Here is a 17,506-nt window from a genome sequence, read left to right as displayed (position 1 = left end):
TGCCTAGGAAGTGATTTCTTGGAACATGGGCAACTTATCAGTGCCTGCGCCCTTGAAGAAAGCAGACATCTCTCAGGCCTTCAAAGAAGGTTCTCTTTGCAGTTGATGTGTGCAATTAATGCATACTCAAAAATATCAAAGTAGAGGATATGGGACTGCAGAGAATTCAGGGCATTTTATCATACATGCATGTGTGGAGGCACACACACACACATGCACAGGCATGCATACATATAAACACACATGCACATGTACATCCATACACATACACACACTGCTCAGGAAGCATCACACAAAAGAGAATGGAAAGACTAAAAGTGTCTTCTGAACATGACAGGTTGGTGTGCTCATGAACTCATTTTGACTGACAAGTTACTTCCTTTTTGCAAATTTTTAACTAACCATGTTGGAAATTTTCTCAAGTGACCACAGGATCAGAAGTTTGGGGTAGTTGTGCTTTGTATATAGTTTTCATTAGTCAAAGACAATAGTTCTAAAGCAACACACACACACAAACCTTGTATTTCTATACCAATTAAATGAATTTTATTTAGAAATAAAAGCAGCAAGATACAGAAATGTCACAGTTGAAGGAAACCAAGACAGCACCATGAGACATTCAGCTCTAAAGGTTTGAGCAAACATTTGAGCTGAGAAGACCTGCACTCTTAATAATTTCTTTTCAAAATACAATATTGTATATTAATTATTTAAGAGCTTCCTAATGCATACAATGGGTTTTGATCACAATATTTCTATTCATCTCTGTAACCCTTTCAGGATCCACTTTCATCTCCTTCTATAATAATTTCCTAACTTCCAATTCCATGTTTTAGCCTGAAATGACAGAAGTCACCAGAGGCAGCTTTACTGAGTCTGGGGTATGAATACATAATTGACAGGAAAGGGCTCGCTCAAGATTGTTATGAGGCACACAGGTCTATTTTCAAATAAAGGCGGCAGAAAAGAGCGGCTGTGTTCAAGAAAGTTCTCAGCAGCAGCAGGGGGTGGCACAGCACATGGGGCGAGGACAGGTGGAGATGACACAGGTGGGGCGGTAGCAAGTGCTTTGGCAGCAGACCTGACCACAGACTGGTCTCAGACAGCAGCAGGGGCGGCAGCAGGGGCGGCAACAGGGGCGGCAGCAGGGACGGCAGCAGGGGCTGCAGCAACTAGAACCACCACAGCAGGGCTGACAGCAGCTGGAGATGCAGCAGCTGGGGCGGCAGCAGGGACGGCAGCAGCTGGAGCCACAGCAGCTGGAGCTACCACAGCAGGGCTGACAGCAGCTGGAGATGCAGCAGCTGGGGCGGCAGCAGGTGGGCTGGCAGCACACAGACTGGCAGCACTGGGGCCTGCAGCAGCTGGACACACAGCAGCTGGGTCTGCAGCAGCTGGACACACAACAGCTGGGGCGGCAGCAGGTGGTCTGGCAGCAGCTGGGCTGGCAGCAGCCTTGGCCACAGCCCTCCTCAGAGCAGACAGAGCCACAACGGGAGCTAACCATGGTGTTGGAGGCGGAGGTTCTAGGTGGGTTTACAAGTGAGTGAGTTTTATGTTTTGGAGTCTCCTTGTTGCAGGTCCCCTTTTATACTCAGCTGAGTTGTTTCTGTAATTATGAAAATACTATTTCCTTGTTTTTGTTTGTATGATACAAAAGCAACTTAATAGGTTGTAGTTTTCTAGTAAAATCTACCAATATGTAGAAAATAATGACTTCACTTTTCTCATGTTTCCTGGTATTCTCTATGAATCACCTCTTGCATTTTCTCCCAAACTGCAGTATTCCATGACCTCAGCCCCTGCTTGTCATGTGGCATGAGAGAGTCACTGTCTGTGCAGCAGTTCTCACCCAGACATGTATTCAGAGGAGCTTCAGATGGAGTTGGAATCTGCAGTGGATAAATTCTGGTTGCAGTCAAGTGCACTGCTGGAATGAAACAGGAAGTGAAGTTACCCTTTTCAAAAGTGAGAATTCAGGATGCTTGTAACCCATGCATACACTGTAGGAGCCTACTGAACTCATGAAATTCCAAAGGCCTTCCAAGATGGGTCTGTCTCTGCATTGTGAGATGATTAAGCATGACTCATGAATCAGTATTTTAATGTCCCACAGATCTCTGGGACTAAGATCTGGCTTTAGAGTTGCCTTCTAGGCTGAGCTAGAGTAATATACCTAATAGTTTTTAATACATTCTTCTGGTACATTAAAATATCTCATTATCATGCTTTATTGACATTTAACTTAAATATTTTCATATGTTCTAGAAGTTTTTGTAATCTGGTTTATGTTCAATTTTTAGAGACATTAAGATAAATACAAGATCTATTTTCAATCTTACATGTGCTTACACAGAGATTACATCCATAGGGTTTACATCAGACACCAGGATTCTAGAGAATACTGCTTTCAATGGTGGTGTGGTGGTTTGAATAGGAATGGCCTACGTAGATTCATGTGTGTGAATGCTTGGCCCATAGGGAGTGGCAATATCAGGAGGGGTAGCCTTATTAAAGTAGATATGGCCTTGTTAGAGGAAAGGTGTCATTGAGGGTGGGATTTGAGGTCTCCTGTTCTCAAGTTACACCCAGTGTGGTGCACAGTCTTCTTCTGTTGCCTGTGGATCTGACCTAGGTCTGAATACATGTTATTGTTTTGTAGCTGGGTGTTCTTATAGTACTCCCAGCAGTGGAGTCGGGGGTGTCTGTGACTCTTTTACCTGCTCTTGAGACCCCTTTCGTACTGGCTTGCTTTGTCTAACCTTGATATAAAGATGTCTACCTAGTCTTATTGTAACTTGTTATGCCATGTGGCCTTCTCTTTTATGAAGGGAAATGAAGAAGAGGATCCAGGGTAGGGGTGGGGGACCGGGAGGTAGAGATGGTGATGAGGGACTGGGAGGAGAGGAGAAAACAGAAACTGTAGTCTGGATAAATATATGAGAGAAGAAAAAAAACAAAATGATTGGTGTTCACAGCAAAGCTTCACATAATGATGTGATCTCTTTTAGTGCTATAAGAACTCATGTTTGAAAATTACTTAAGGGAGCCAGGAGATTAATTAACGGACTACAACAGGTGGGTTTTCCTACATCAGTTAAAAGAATCAAGAGACTCTCCCACAGACAAGCCCAAAGGCTAACCCGATCTAGGCAGTTCTGCATAGAGACTGTCTTCCTACATGATTCTAGATTGTATAAAGTTGACAATTAAAACCAATCATTACAGCCACCATTAAAAACTTCTTATTTAAGCATAAAATAAAAGCATTACATAAAAGCAACTTCCTAACCCTAATCCTAACCCTAACCCTAACCCTAGCCCTAACTCTAACCCTAACCCTAACCCTAACCCTATGTAATCTGGTATATCTCCGGATTTGATTTTCAATCCATGAATTATTCTCCATGTACCAGTGTCACAGCAATTAATGTATGGAATTAATTTGCTTGTAATGGTTCCTAAATCTAGCCTACTGCTATGGCAATATACAGTGGATGATATATCATATTTGCATATGATATATCATATCAAAATAATATAATTAGCACAGTAAGGTCCTTGCCCTGAGAATGTGACTGGCCCCTGGCCAGACTCTACTGACACAGCAGTTTCTTTAGACTTATGATTCTTGTAAAGTATTACATATTAGTTCCAGTGAGGTAACTGTAGAAACAACCTTGTTTATTCAGGAAGAATTGTCTATTAATCTTCAGGAACTATCTTCCTTACATTCTGGCCCCTCCAATGGAAATAGTTTTGAGGAGGATTAAAAATCTCTTTTCAGCTATTGAATAGAGCATCTTTTTTTTGCTACTTTGCAATTCTTTATAACTTACTGTTTATTATCTAGGTGAACCTGAACAACCTCAAAATTATATGTTTAGAACTACAAGTTAAACAAAATGAGAGCCAGGAGTTAGTTAACATTTTATTAATTTATGAAACATAGCTATACTTTTAGGCAAAGGTTATGTGGTCAATAGTAAACAATAAATGGAACCAGCAGGTGGTATTTATATAGTTATGCTCTTATATACATGTGACAATAGTAATCAAAGAAAAAGAGGCCATTAATTTAAGAAAGGGTGGAAGGGCAGAAAAGAATTTGGAGCGAGAGAAAAAAAGGGAGGGGGGAATGATGCAATTACATTTTAACTAAAGTTAAAATTTTAAAATTAAAATAAAATTGAAAAATGAAATAAAATTAAGTTTTATTTTTTGTTTGTAAATATAATACCAACATTCTTCCAAACAAAAACATAGTCAGGCCTGTCACAGCAATACCACAGTCCCTGGTACCAACTTCTGTCTTAGGGTTTCCATTGCTGTGAGGAGGCACCACGACCAAGACAACTCTTACAAAGGACAATATTTAATTGGAGAGGCTTACAGATTCAAAGTTCAGTCCATTATCATCAAGGTGGGGGCATGGCAGCTTCCAGGCAGGCATGACACAGGAGGAACTGAGAGTTCTCCATCTTGATCTGACTGGAGCCAGGAGAAAACTGACCTTCCACACTGGTGAAGCTTCAAAGTCCATTCCCACAATGACATGCTTCCTCCAACAATGTCACACATCCGACAAGTACCACTCCCTATGAACCAAGCATATTCAAGTCACTACAGTAGTATTTCTATAACAAACAAACAAACAAACAAACACAAATATATCTCACGTACAGAGAGACTATATTACATGCCATCCCCTGAAATAGGCATATTACATGGATTAGATTTTTAGATCTTTGAAAGGTATAATGCATCATTTATATTTTATAGATAGTTTGAGACCTGAAGAAGTCAATAGCTCTCTCTATGGCACACTGCAGATGTCTCAGGCTGTCCTGACTTCCGTCCATGTGAGAAGAACAAAGAACCCTTGCTCTTAAGAATGTTCCACATTGGTGGTGAGAAAAGTGGTCTTGGTATAAAGTGAAAAACAAATGAATACATGTATGTGTGTGCATGTGTGTGTGCTTGTGCACAAGTGCACACATACACACAAATATTTAATGCATCACGAGATTTTAGTAAGATGGGGTAAAGCTCTTAACTGAGAACTCGTGGAAACAATGCTTTGTGGGATCATCATAATTAGCACTGAGAATGCAGACATGACCTACCTAAAAATAGATAATGGGTTAAAATATCTCGACATTTGTATTTACTTTATTTCCCAAGGGTATCAAATTCATCTCTGAATATTAGTCCATCAAAGAGGACTTAGCAGCCGAGTGTATTTTTCCAGTCATTGGGTAGGTATAATGCATTTTATATGGCTACCGCGAACATCCATGGTGTCATAAATGTTTCAAGCAGAAATCAACAGCAAGGAGATTTCTTGATGGGGGCAGATGATGTAGGTTGGGCCATGGTAAGTGGTATAACAGAAGACTCAGCCATATGCTGGGCATAGCAGCAGGGCAGCAACAGCTGAGCCAGAGCCACTGGAACCACCACAGGAGGTTTGACAGCAGCTGGAGTTGCAGCCCCCTCTCCTGGCAGCAGCTCCCCTACTACAGCTCTGCACAGAGCACACACAACCACAACAGGAGCTGACCTCAGCGTCCGATGCTGGGACCTGGCAGGGTTTCTGAATCCAGAGAATGAGGTTCTGGGGTTTAGAAGTCTCCTGCACCACAGGCAGCCTCTTACACACTGTGTGAGCATGCTTTCCTTATTTTTATTTGCAACTTAGATGAGTAATTATCAGTTTGAGTAATGGTGTTTACCCACTTAATGGCTTAACTTATTAGAGACAAAATTTTCTTCTTAAATCATAATAAATTCTGTTGGTCTGGTTGCCTTCTGACTCACATTTGATTCTGATGTGAACTGTTTTTACTCTCCCTCTCAAAGGGCTGTCATATGAGTTTCTGCATTTGAGATCACAGCCTCTCTATCTGTATCTTTTACCATAATGATGATTATGTGGACGTATTCCTTATTATGTAATTTTTTTCACTAACCAATGGGAATGATGTTCATTGTGGCATTTTGTAGGGCAAGAGGAAAAGGTCTTTTCAGGTCATCTGATTAGCATACGTATATATACTAATTAGTAATTACCATGATGATGTATGCATATGCAATGTTAATGACACCCGTGACACTGAAATAGATTTGACTAGATGTTGCAGATTTTGTATCATCTTCTATATCCTTAAATTCTGGCACGCAATTTATCCTATCCATATAGTGCTATGGAAATGTCCTATTTCTCTTTCTTTCAAATATTATTATTTGATGTTTGGTTTTCATTTAAAAATATTTTCATGTAATATAATTTAAGCACATTGTCCTCCCCGCAAGTCTTCCCTGATTATTTTCTATCTCCCTGCACATCCAGCTTCATTCTCTTTCTCTACATGTGCTCTGGCAGGTGCAAAGAACCCCCAAAGATGCTTTGTCCGCTTGCTAGCATGAGGCCCAATGCAACTGGCTTTCTGTTCTCTCAGTAACTGTCCTCAGTGGATGGAATGCTGTCCTCAGTGGAGTGGAGGAACATGCTGTATCTCTCCCTCCCCACACACCGTGGAGGCCTAAGGTCGGGACTCTGAGCAGCAAAGCAAAACCCCAGCTACCTTGTCTCCAGGAAAGTCAATCATACTCCAGCGCCTTGTAGACGTTGGAAAAGTGAGTTTTATTAAAGTGATTTGGGCTTAGTGGTTTCTAGGATTCTGTCTTGCGTTCATAACTCTCTTCCAGATCGCGTTAGAGGGGATTTGCTTATTAGACTTTCCTTTTGGCAGAAAATTCCTGTGTCTGGTTGTGCTGTTAGTGAATCCCACTTAACTCACACATCATAAGGTGGCATCCCTTTAAGCCTCTTGTAGAGTGAAACTGGCATGAGCATTGCTCTCTGGGGCTCAGGTCCAGTAAAGGGACAACAATGGACAACTGAAGATTAGTAGATAAAAATAATTGTGCAAAACTTGCAGGAGGAAAGAGAAACATGACAGAAGAGCTGCAGCTACATGGGAGGCAATCCAGAGGCGACTCCATCCAGGGTGACCAACCATGCAGGGTGAAAACTGCAGAGTGACAGCTGCACTGAGACTGAGACTCCTCCTGAGACCACGGGACCCGGGAGGAGGTGGATCACTTGAGAAATGGTCCGGGATGGGAAGAAAGCCAGTGTGGAGCTGACGGGAACAGGACACCCTGGCTGGGGCTGACTTCCATTCCCACCGTGGGACTGAGACATGTTCAGTGAGTGGACACAGACAGGAGCTTGTGTCCCCTTCCTTCCTCTGCTTGCCCTGGGTTCCCGACTTCAACTCTCCTGCCCAGAGCTTCTCCCTCTGTCTGAGAAAGCCCCAGTGGAGAGAAGGGTGTGACTGCTCCAAGGAAACACCTTCTTGTATTACAGCAGGAGCACAGAGGACACAGGGCACAGCTAAATTCATCTCTGAATTTGCATTATTCTGAGAGGCACTAAAAAAATTTGAGAGCCAAGTGCAATTAAAGGAAAAATAAGGAGATACGATGCATTTACTTTCAGATGTCTAAAATTCAGGTTTATTTGATGTATAGAAATACTTATGCAAATACGACATAAACATCACTGTGGGAGCAACATGATAGATTACAAAGAGAACGCAAATTTTCTTTTATTTGAGACCTGGTTGGGGAAGAAACTAAGTGCATTTGGGGCCTAAATCAAGTTCAAACAAAGGCTTTGATTGGCCTCTTGGGATTTGGCTCACTCATGGTTTACATTAGGAAGGTGGGTGATGAAGAACAGGAGACTCTGGGTGACAGTGCTCAGCAGCAAGAGCAACTAGAGCATGCTGGGCGGCAGCAGGTGGTCCTGCAGCAGGTGGTCTGGCAACAGATGGGGCGGCAGCAGCTAGAGATGCAGCACTGGGGCCTGCAGCAGCTGGACAAACAGCAGCTGGGGCGGCAGCAGCTAGAAATGCAACAGCTGGGCCTGCAGCAGGAAGGTCTGCAGCAGCTAGAAATGCAGCAGCTGGGGCGGCAGCAGGAAGGTCTGCAGCAGCTAGAAATGCAACAGCTGGGCCTGCAGCAGGAAGGCCTGCAGCAGCTAGAAATGCAGCAGCTGGGGCGGCAGCAGGAAGGTCTGCAGCAGCTAGAAATGCAGCAGCTGGGCCTGCAGCAGGAAGGCCTGCAGCAGCTAGAAATGCAGCAGCTGGGGCGGCAGCAGGAAGGCCTGCAGCAGCTGGAAATGCAGCAGCTGGGTCTGCAGCAGGAAGGCCTGCAGCAGCTAGAAATGCAGCAGCTGGGTCTGCAGCAGGTGGGCTGGCAGCACACAGACTGGCAGCACTGGGGTCTGCAGCAGCTGGACACACAACAGCTGGGGCGGCAGCAGCTGGGCTGGCAGCAGCTGGGCTGGCAGCAGCCTTGGCCACAGCCCTCCTCAGAGCAGACAGAGCCACAACAGGAGCTGACCATGGTTCAGAGGTGGAGGTTCTGGGTGGGTTTACAAGAAGGTGGGTTGGAAGGTTTGGAAGTGGGAGTCTCCCTGCCCACATCCCTTTTTATACCCTGATGAGGGGCTGATGTCCTCACAGGCAGCATTCTTCCCTTGTTATTGTTTGTATTAATAATTAGGTGATTATCACATTAGGCAAACTTTTTTTCCTGATTACACTTTCAAGGTGAATGGAAAATGTGATTTTTTTCCTCATGTGTTGGGGCTCATTGTCAGTTCTTGCTGATGCATCTCCTAAGTAGCTTTTTAAAAAATTTCTTCCAAGAGACCTGTCACCTGACATTCTGTGTCCCAGTGCCACACATCTGAGTGCCATTCTTGTGGCATTTCTTTCCTTCCCGTAAGTAGTCACATTCTTGTTTACTTATATGATTTCTCTGGTGACCCTAGAAGATACAGATGTTTTAGGCTGATGGCTCATGCAGGATAGGTCAGGTGAGCATGGAAAGTCTGATTGTGAAAGACTACTGGCTCAGGAACAGGAATGCATTAAGAGGAGTCTCTGTCCTTAATTGGCTCTTGTTTATGTGAATGTTGTTATATACCTTAGCTCTCTAGGGATGATGGCAGTGATAAGATAGTAGAAAAATCACAGTCCAGATGACATATTTAACTGGAAGAATGGATGTGGGTATAATGACTTATGAAGAACAAGTTAGGAATGGCAACTGAGACAGAGTGGTATGTAACTCTGAGGCGCCCATGGATATCAATAGAAACATTAGGTAATTATGTTGCCCTGAAAACATATATACAAGTAACATACAGACTGAGCAGATCATAGCTATGTGTATATATATATATGTATATGTATATGTGTGTGTGTGTGTGTATGCATACATACATACAGCAGACATGTAGCAACAATAATGAAAACAAGAGGCCATGAATTTGAAAAGGAGAAGGGACTGGTATAGGAGAGGGTTGGAAGGAAAAAAGAGAATGGGGGATTCTGTACTAATACTACAATCTTAAAAAAGTAAAGGAAATAATTTAAAAACAGAAAACAGGACCTTAATAGTAAATCGGGAAGGGATGATATGAGTTGTTACAATAGAAAGTGCTTCTTTCCTTCCTCTAGAATACAGGCCTGGCATAGTACCTATATCTGCATGACATCAGGTATAAAATGGGCCAGTTCTCCAAGTTAAAAGACCTCAGCTAGTGTATACACCAATAACTTCTTCTCTTCTTTCTCATACACATCTCCAGGGAAATAACACGTGTGTGTTTGGATGTGGTTAGACAGTAGATCATAGATGACACAGACAACTTGGTATGAATATGTCAACATGGTCCCCATTAGAATATGTCAGTGACACTCAGAAAACAAATGTGTCTTTTCCATGTTAAACTCATGATCTGTCCAGTGTGTCAATAGGTATTCCTGAAGGTCATACATGTGAAACATTCAGTTTACACATATGAAATCCAGCATTTTTCCCTTGAGCCATGGATTTAAAAACTATATAATACAAAGTCACATGAAACCATTGCAACCACCTAACCCTCATCATGATACTATAAGCAAGGTAGAAAGTAAATAATCAGATACCAAAGCTACTTTCAAAGGTATGGAAATATAGACTGTTAATTTGTCCTCTGTCTCTGTATGTTAAGACCCATGTAAGATGGCTGAAGACAAACAACAGTGGATGACCACATGGCCTAGCAAGAGAAGTTGATGGGATGGTGCCATGTGCCTTAGAACAAATTCTTGGTGTCTACACTGAGAAGTAAAAAGTGGGCTGGCAACTCAACTTCTTAAAATACCCAAGCAAGGAGAGGCAAGCTTACATCCAACTGCAGACATATACATTTACTGACTCACCTCAATGTTGTTAAATCTCCTCTCCATCACAACACATTTCAGTGAGATATGAACCTCTGGACATCTACAGAACTCATCATTGTCTCATGATATTAACGACATCAATTTAGTCGGGTATAATGAACAAGAAGCTGGATATTCAAGACATCTCAGTAAGACATATGTGCTTCAGGAGATGTAGGAAAATCAGACAAAGATTTTGGAGCATTCTCTGTAAAATATATTCTCTACAAGAAAGAGACTAATGTGAAACTTCTAGACAAGTACAACCTCTTGAGAACTTTAACAGACTGATTATTTCTCAATGAGTACACGTTCTGCCTGTTAAAGAGCCTGCCCCTCAAACTTGCAGTGTCCTAGTGTTCTTAGAACAAAGTCTTAGAACTGGCACATGGAATCCTAAATAACCATATATAAGATAGCAATGGCTGTGGAGCACTGAAAACATGGATACAGACATGGGGCCCACTGTTCTATTGTATTCCATACTGTATCATCAAGAAATGAATAGAAAATTATCATGATGCCACCACCACAGAATTCGAATACAGGAAATGACTACATCAAAGGATGAGCTAAATTACCTGGACATGCTCAGTGATCATTTGGGAAGATGTGTTTTTCTTGATGTAAATTCAACCTCTGTATATATCAAAGTTGTTTTTCCATAGGTGAGGGGACTTCAAGAGAGAGACATTCATGCTCCCTTGGATTGAAAGCTACCATTGCTACCATCTTTCTATACTTCAAATGTCAGTGGACAATCCTAAAAGTTGAGAGTTGGAGCAGCACTAGTAGTAGAAGTGAGAGGAACACATTAAACATTAAATGACACATCGTGGCACTTTTGAAGTTCTTAAGTATAGATATGCTAACTGTATATAGATAATCCAGTAAGAACAGAGAAATCAAGACTTTGGAAGTTTCTAGATTTGTGCTTCCCATCCTGTAATAAAATAACCAGAAAAAATAACCCTGACAGAACAGACAGTTTGTTCTGAGGTAGTCAATCACAGGGAAGCAGTCAAGACAGGAGGAGATTAAAGAAGCTGGTCAAGTTACAGTGTGGAACCAGAGAGCAATGAATCCTAGTGTCTAGCTGTGGGACTGTGGAAGGCAGCCTGTGTTCTGATTGAGTTAGATTTAAACCCCGGAGCCCCACCAGACAATTCTGGAAGGGACAGAAGTTCAGTTAGCAATGCTCTCAGACACCAGGCAGCTGATAAGAGGTCCCCAACCCCATAATTCTGTGGCCATCAGTCACATAGGGCAATGCCCCAAGGTCCTGGTATTCTGTCTGGACTCCACCCCCATAGTCACCTGGCAACAACAGGTAGGCCCAGACCACTATAAAAGGGGATGCTTGGCCCCTCCTCTCTCTCTTATTCTCTCTCTTGTTCTCTTACTTTTTCCCCTCTTTCTTGGACCCTTGCTTTTCCTCTCTCTGTATTCCCTTCCCCCTCTCTCCACATAGCCATGGCTGGCCTCTACTTCTTTACCTTCTCTCTCTCTCTCTCTCTCTCTCTCTCTCTCTCTCTCTCTCTCTCTCTCTCTCCTTCTCTACAATAATCTCTCTAAAACTGTGGACTGCCTCCTTGCATCTGGACTTGCAGTGCTGGAACAATGGGGCAGGTCTTCCTCTAAAGAGCCATGCATCTAGTCTCTTGCTGGAAGGCCTCCCAGTGTTTCCAGCCATGGCTGCCACCAACCCAAGCTGCCTACCAAGCAAGCCCCCCAAGCTAGCCAAGGACACTCTTCCCTGCCGTCCCTGCAGGAGCCAGCTGAGCTCCCCCTGCCCCTTTCCCTTTGGCCCTAGGCCAGAACCTGCCTGTGGGCCTACAGCCTGTTCTCAGCAATTCCTTGACATCTAGTGGTGTCTGTGGTGTCCAGGAGTGAGAACCTGTCATCCTATGAGCTCTGCCCTGCTGGATCCCCGGTCGACCCCATGGACGCACTTCCCTATCCCTGGAGCGAGGTCCTGAGACTTCTCATAGCCTGATGCCCACCCGGAGGTTCTGTGAGAATGCACTCAGTCCAAGTACCTGTGTCCACCTCGTCTTGCCGCCCTAGCCTGGGCTGGACGCAGGACCCCACCCACTAACCTACATCCAGTTTGCTCCCTAGCATCCAGGATCTCAGACAATCAATGGCCAGAGGAAACAGAATTTCCTCAAAACAAAACAAAACAAAAAACAAACTGTCAGATCTAGCTACACTGCTTCAGATATTATGTCCAAAGGAATAAAAAAATATATAGAATACAAGAGGGACTTCTATACATCCATGTACACCTTAGGACTACTCAATATGCAATAATGGAGACAGACTAAATGGGTCTCATGTATGCATGGATATACATGCTCAAGCTTTTATACAGTGGAGAATTATTTGCATATTAAGAAAATTGCAATGCTATTTACCATACTAAATGTAAGCAAATGGATCAAGGAGTAAAATTGTCACATTAAGCAAAATCAGCCAAAGTCAGACATAGAAGTATTAAACTTTTCTCAGATATGTTTCACATACACACATTGCCACATACTTGCTCACACACACACAAATACACACACATACATATACACATCATACACAGAAAGAGTTAAGAAATGAGAAGGAAAATATGTGAAAGTAGAGGAGAGGAACTAAACAAGCAGAAGGGAGACAGGTATAGGTCATATATAGGATGGATGCAAAATGTCCTCTACACATGTAAGGATGTGTGATCCATCACACATGTATCACATATGTGATGCAAATTCCTAATGTTCATAATATGAACAGACAGTACCAACTTTTTTGAAAGTTACATCACCAAGATATTGATGACAATAAAAATAACCAAAATTTTGCAGAAAGTGGAACAAAAATACAAGAACATGTGCTACAAACCTGCCATTCAGGGGACAGCGAATCCAAAATGAAGGGCTATCACATGGCAATCCCCTTATAGTCTGGAAAATGTCTTCATTGGTAGCAATACTAAAATTAGGGCCAAGAGCTTCTGGGAAATGTATGGCCACAGGAGTAGACATGATTCTGAAGATTTCAGTAAATAGGTCCATGTAGGAATAATTAGAGGACATAATTAGAGAGATTAGAGAGTTATTAAGGTCAGAGAGAGAAGCCAGCAGAGAGGGCTATAATGAGGTGAACTGCTCTGGAGGCATCAGGATTACAAGCAATTTACACTTCCTCTGGGACACTGGGAGGAAACTTCTGCATTTAAGGACAAGGGAGCAAGAGCATGTATGCGCTGACCCTCTCACTGTGTGGCATCTCTGCCCTGGAGAGTTCATCCCTCCTATTTAAGCTTCACCCTCAGTCAAAGAGAATCCTCAGGGAGTCAGTTTCATGCCTCAGGACCATGAAACCACCTTTCTGTATTAGGAGGAAGATATAGAAGATACAAAAGTGGTGTTTCAGTAGTCAACTGCCAAGAGACTGGGTAAAGAGGGAATAAAAACATTGAGCAACAATTTGAGCAGAAGACATGATTGTTTATTACTTATATACTTGAAAATTCAGATTTCCTTGTGAATGGCAAATGTTTCAGTTTTGAAAACATGGCAAAGAGCAAATTGTTCCATGAGTGTGCAGTGAGGTTATGAAAGTTCCAGAGAAGACTGACACTCATGTACACTTTAGAGAGAGTAAGCAGGAGTGTAGGCAGTATAATTGATGTCCCAATTAATGCCAATTATCTCAGAATCTTCAGAGCAGGCCTCGAAGGATTTGCCTCACAGGTGGTCTATGTCAGGAATGCTGGCTGATGAAGAGCAGAAGACCTTGGGTGAGATACCCAGCAGCAGGAACCACTAGAACTAGAGAATTCTGTGGGCAGCATGTGCTCTGACAGTAATCGTGGTCAAAGCATGAGTCGCTGCAGGAATTGACCTTGGTTTTATAGGTTGGAGGTTCTAGATTGGCTTTGAAGAAGATGGCTTGGAATGCTGGGAATCTCCCTGACCACATCTCCTTTATCCCCTGCTGATGGGCTGCTCTCCTCACATGTAGCTCTCTTTCCTTGTTATTGTTTGTGTTGACAAGTTGTAAAATTAGGCACTTTTCTTTTCCAGATTAGATATTCTAGGTAGGTAGAAGAAAATGAATATTCCATTAAGATTCATGGTGAATGGTGCCTATACAATGTCCCAAGTAGCTATTCTGTGTCAATATCCTCCTACAATGCTCAACAGGCATACTGTATTATGTTACCAAAAACTCAGTGTTTTTTTTTTCCTTTTTCTGCTCTAGCATACTTTCAGGTAATCACCAACTGAAGTTACAGAACACCCAGTTCATGTGTGATTGTTCCTATTCCATGTAACTCTAGACCCATTAGATAGGGCATTCTGATATGGACTCATATGTGCATATACCTTAACATTAACATATACATGAATGAAAATTCCATGGGATACTGAAACATCAAAACCTACCTCAAGTGACAAAACTCCACGAATGAGGACAAACATCAAAATTATTACCAAACATTTAAATTTATTTAAATAACTATAATCCATAATTCTTCATAAGAACTCTGAGTAGATATTTTTCTCAGTACCCTCACACTAGGCATCAGATGATCAGAGGGACAGTTTTTAAATTATGTAAATAAATGACAAAAAACCCTTTCACTGTTGGCTGATATATGTTGTTGAAAAGGTTTTTATTTTCATTGTGATTAATATTTCTGACACCAATATTTCTAATTGAAACATGCAAGGTAGTGTAAAGAAGTAGTAGAAACAGTGTCACACATACATTTCAAGATAGAAAATTGCCAGGGATCTTTCACCACATGGGTGCGCAGAAAATTCAGAGGTGCCAACTAAATATGGGGCCCACTGAACAATAAAAACAATGATTTGAATGACCATAAAATGAAATGAAGATAATTGCATCATGGATTTTTGTATTCTTGGAAGTATATACAGGATTGAGGTTAGGAAGGCCAGCACCAACATCGTAGTATAAACAGAAGAGAACCAGGGGTAGATTTGGTGATTTGGGTTAGTGCTCATGAAAATCCATGGAGGTGCTCTGATAGTGGCAGGTGATTTACTGGGACAGCACTGGTAGTGCCAATGGGATGAAACTTAATTATCTGGGGCCTGTATTATCTGTGACTGGCAAGAAATCAGAACTCTTTGGGGGATGGAGAGAAAGAAAAGAAAGATAAAATCAATACACCCACACACTCACTTAGCAGACAAAGCAAGGCAGGCTTATACAAACAAGTTCCCACAAGCAAGATCTAACAAGTATACATCCAGACATATGTACATACAAACCTACACAATACCCAGGAATCTATGACAGACTAAAAGCAGAAGGGTTCTTTCCTTGCCCAAACACACTATGTCAGAACAATGAGAAATACAGCAATGACAAACATGAGAAATCCCATAAGTCACAAGAAGCAATCCTGGGATGAAACTCCTGGGGCTGTGCCTCTCCATGATATGCACAAAAGTGTCTATGCAAAGGAGAGGGCAGACTTCAGGAAGTTCACTTACCCATAGCAGCTCCTCCTGCATGAAGCCTGCCAAAGAGAGTTGACATTAAACTCTAAGGAAGAAACTTAGAAAGACTTGTAGAGAGATAAATAAGGAATTGAGAGCAAGAAGGTTCTCCACAGGAGAGGGAAATGACAAAGTGGACATCCCTGGGTTCACCAGTGCTCCAAGCTACACACAAGGCTGAGGAAAGTTCATGGGAATACAATCATATTCAAGTAGAGGGAAGAAGAGTGGGTGCTCCTTCTCCTCCTATCTCAATGTTAGTGTCACTTCCTAGTAGTTGCAACTCATTTTCTCAAGTTTTCCTCTATGATCCAGGAATGGCATCGAGGAGACATCATGTTGTTGGTTCTCATGTCATCCATTCTAACAAGGGGAAGAATACATAAATAATACCTAGAGACTTAAGTATGATTCTATTCTGGAGATGAGGCCTCATTAGCAGGCACTTAAGAGAAGAATGATTATTGGGACTTACACTTTTGGGGAATTAGATGGCTTGTATTTCCAGGCAGTGGCGAAAGATCAAGGCAGCTGAGCCTGACTCTAGTGCCAGAGCTAAGGTCTTAAAGCTGGAGACTACACAATGAGGCAGAGAGCTAACTGAGAAAGTCCTGGGACTCTCCAACCCCGAAGCCTGCTCAACGTGTATACCTCTCCAAAAATGTTCTGACTATGAATCTTTCCCAGATGATTTCACACCTGGAGGTCAAGTTACTCATATATAGCTATATGTTTATTCAAATATGTCTGTACTCTCAAACAAACAGAAGAGACATTGTGAAAAAAGTCTGCTGCAGTTCATTTCAAAGTGCAGAAATGATGAACCTATTTACCAAATTTAGGGCCAAGTATTGACATAAAGAAAAATGAAAATTCATGGCACATAGAGTTGGGTGTTGGTACCAAGGTCACATTTATTTATATAGGGGGAAATACACAGTTTTTCAAAGCCATGACACAAGTTCCAAAATTTTATAGTTGCCAGATGTGAGTTTCCCAAGTGTAGAGAAAGAGTGGGAATGTGTATGTTTCAGAGAAGGGAAGCGAGGTGTGGGAAGCATTTTTTTTTTCTTTTGAGCAATGCATTATCAGTTGGAGCAGGTTATATGGAACAGCCTTTCTGAATCTGGGGTACAGTGACCTTCATGAGGTCTATTTGGTTCTGTTGGGGACAAGAGTGGGTGAGCATGCTCTAGACCAAGACCTATGAGACCAGGTTGGGCAGGAACAGGTGTGTCAATGGCAGCTGTTGTTGCAGCAGGTGGTCTAGCAGCAGCCAGACTGGCAGCAGTTGGAGCCACAGCAGCAGGGCTGGCAGCAGCAGGGGCGGTAACAGGTGGTCCTGCAGCAGGTGGTCTTGCAGCAGCATGGCTGGCAGCAGCATGGCTGGCAGCAGCATGGGCTACAGCAGCACTGCATGGTGTCAGAGGATGGAGGGTAGGTCTGGTTTTTAGGATGATGGCTTGGATGCTTTGGAAGACTCTCTGTCCAGGTGTGCTTTTATACCCTGCGGAGAGTTCGCTGTCCTCATGTGCAGCATTCCTTCCTCCTGATGGATTGCAAGTAAAATAATGATCAAAAGAGTCCAGATTCTCCTCCTGAGTCAGTATTCAAGGTCAAGGCAAATCATGGGTTGCTACTCGTGATGGGTGAAGAATCAATCTCAATGGCAGCTGAATCCTAGGGGAA

The 17,506-nt window shown here is 42.5% G+C and overlaps 2 protein-coding genes across 3 annotated transcripts; both read right to left on the bottom strand.

Annotated features, from left to right (window-relative positions):
- Window positions 1–991: 991 nt before the first annotated feature.
- LOC127694587 (keratin-associated protein 4-11-like) lies at window positions 992–1,507 on the bottom strand. The gene has a single exon (XM_052196100.1). The coding sequence runs from the start codon at window positions 1,505–1,507 to the stop codon at window positions 992–994; it is 516 nt and encodes a 171-aa protein (XP_052052060.1).
- Window positions 1,508–7,770: 6,263 nt separating this feature from the next.
- Window positions 7,771–8,418, bottom strand: LOC127694311 (keratin-associated protein 4-3-like). Of its 2 annotated transcripts, XM_052195858.1 has the most exons (2): window positions 8,282–8,418; window positions 7,771–8,221 (listed from the first exon to the last, which is right to left on the bottom strand). In XM_052195858.1, exons 1-2 carry the CDS (start codon window positions 8,416–8,418, stop codon window positions 7,771–7,773), a joined length of 588 nt encoding a protein of 195 aa, XP_052051818.1. The 2 variants fall into 2 exon arrangements, with proteins under 2 accessions (XP_052051818.1, XP_052051817.1); XM_052195857.1 differs by having other exon boundaries at window positions 7,771–8,418.
- Window positions 8,419–17,506: the final 9,088 nt, after the last annotated feature.

This window comes from Apodemus sylvaticus, chromosome 10 (genome assembly GCF_947179515.1).
Source record: "Apodemus sylvaticus chromosome 10, mApoSyl1.1, whole genome shotgun sequence".
NCBI lineage: Eukaryota > Metazoa > Chordata > Mammalia > Rodentia > Muridae > Apodemus > Apodemus sylvaticus.
This window is presented reverse-complemented; position numbering and strand designations above follow the sequence as displayed.

Bases quoted from the DNA above. Each gene is read 5' to 3' on its own strand.
- LOC127694587 (XM_052196100.1), bottom strand. From the start codon at position 1,507: ATGGTTAGCTCCCGTTGTGGCTCTGTCTGCTCTGAGGAGGGCTGTGGC.
- LOC127694311 (XM_052195857.1), bottom strand. From the start codon at position 8,418: ATGGTCAGCTCCTGTTGTGGCTCTGTCTGCTCTGAGGAGGGCTGTGGC.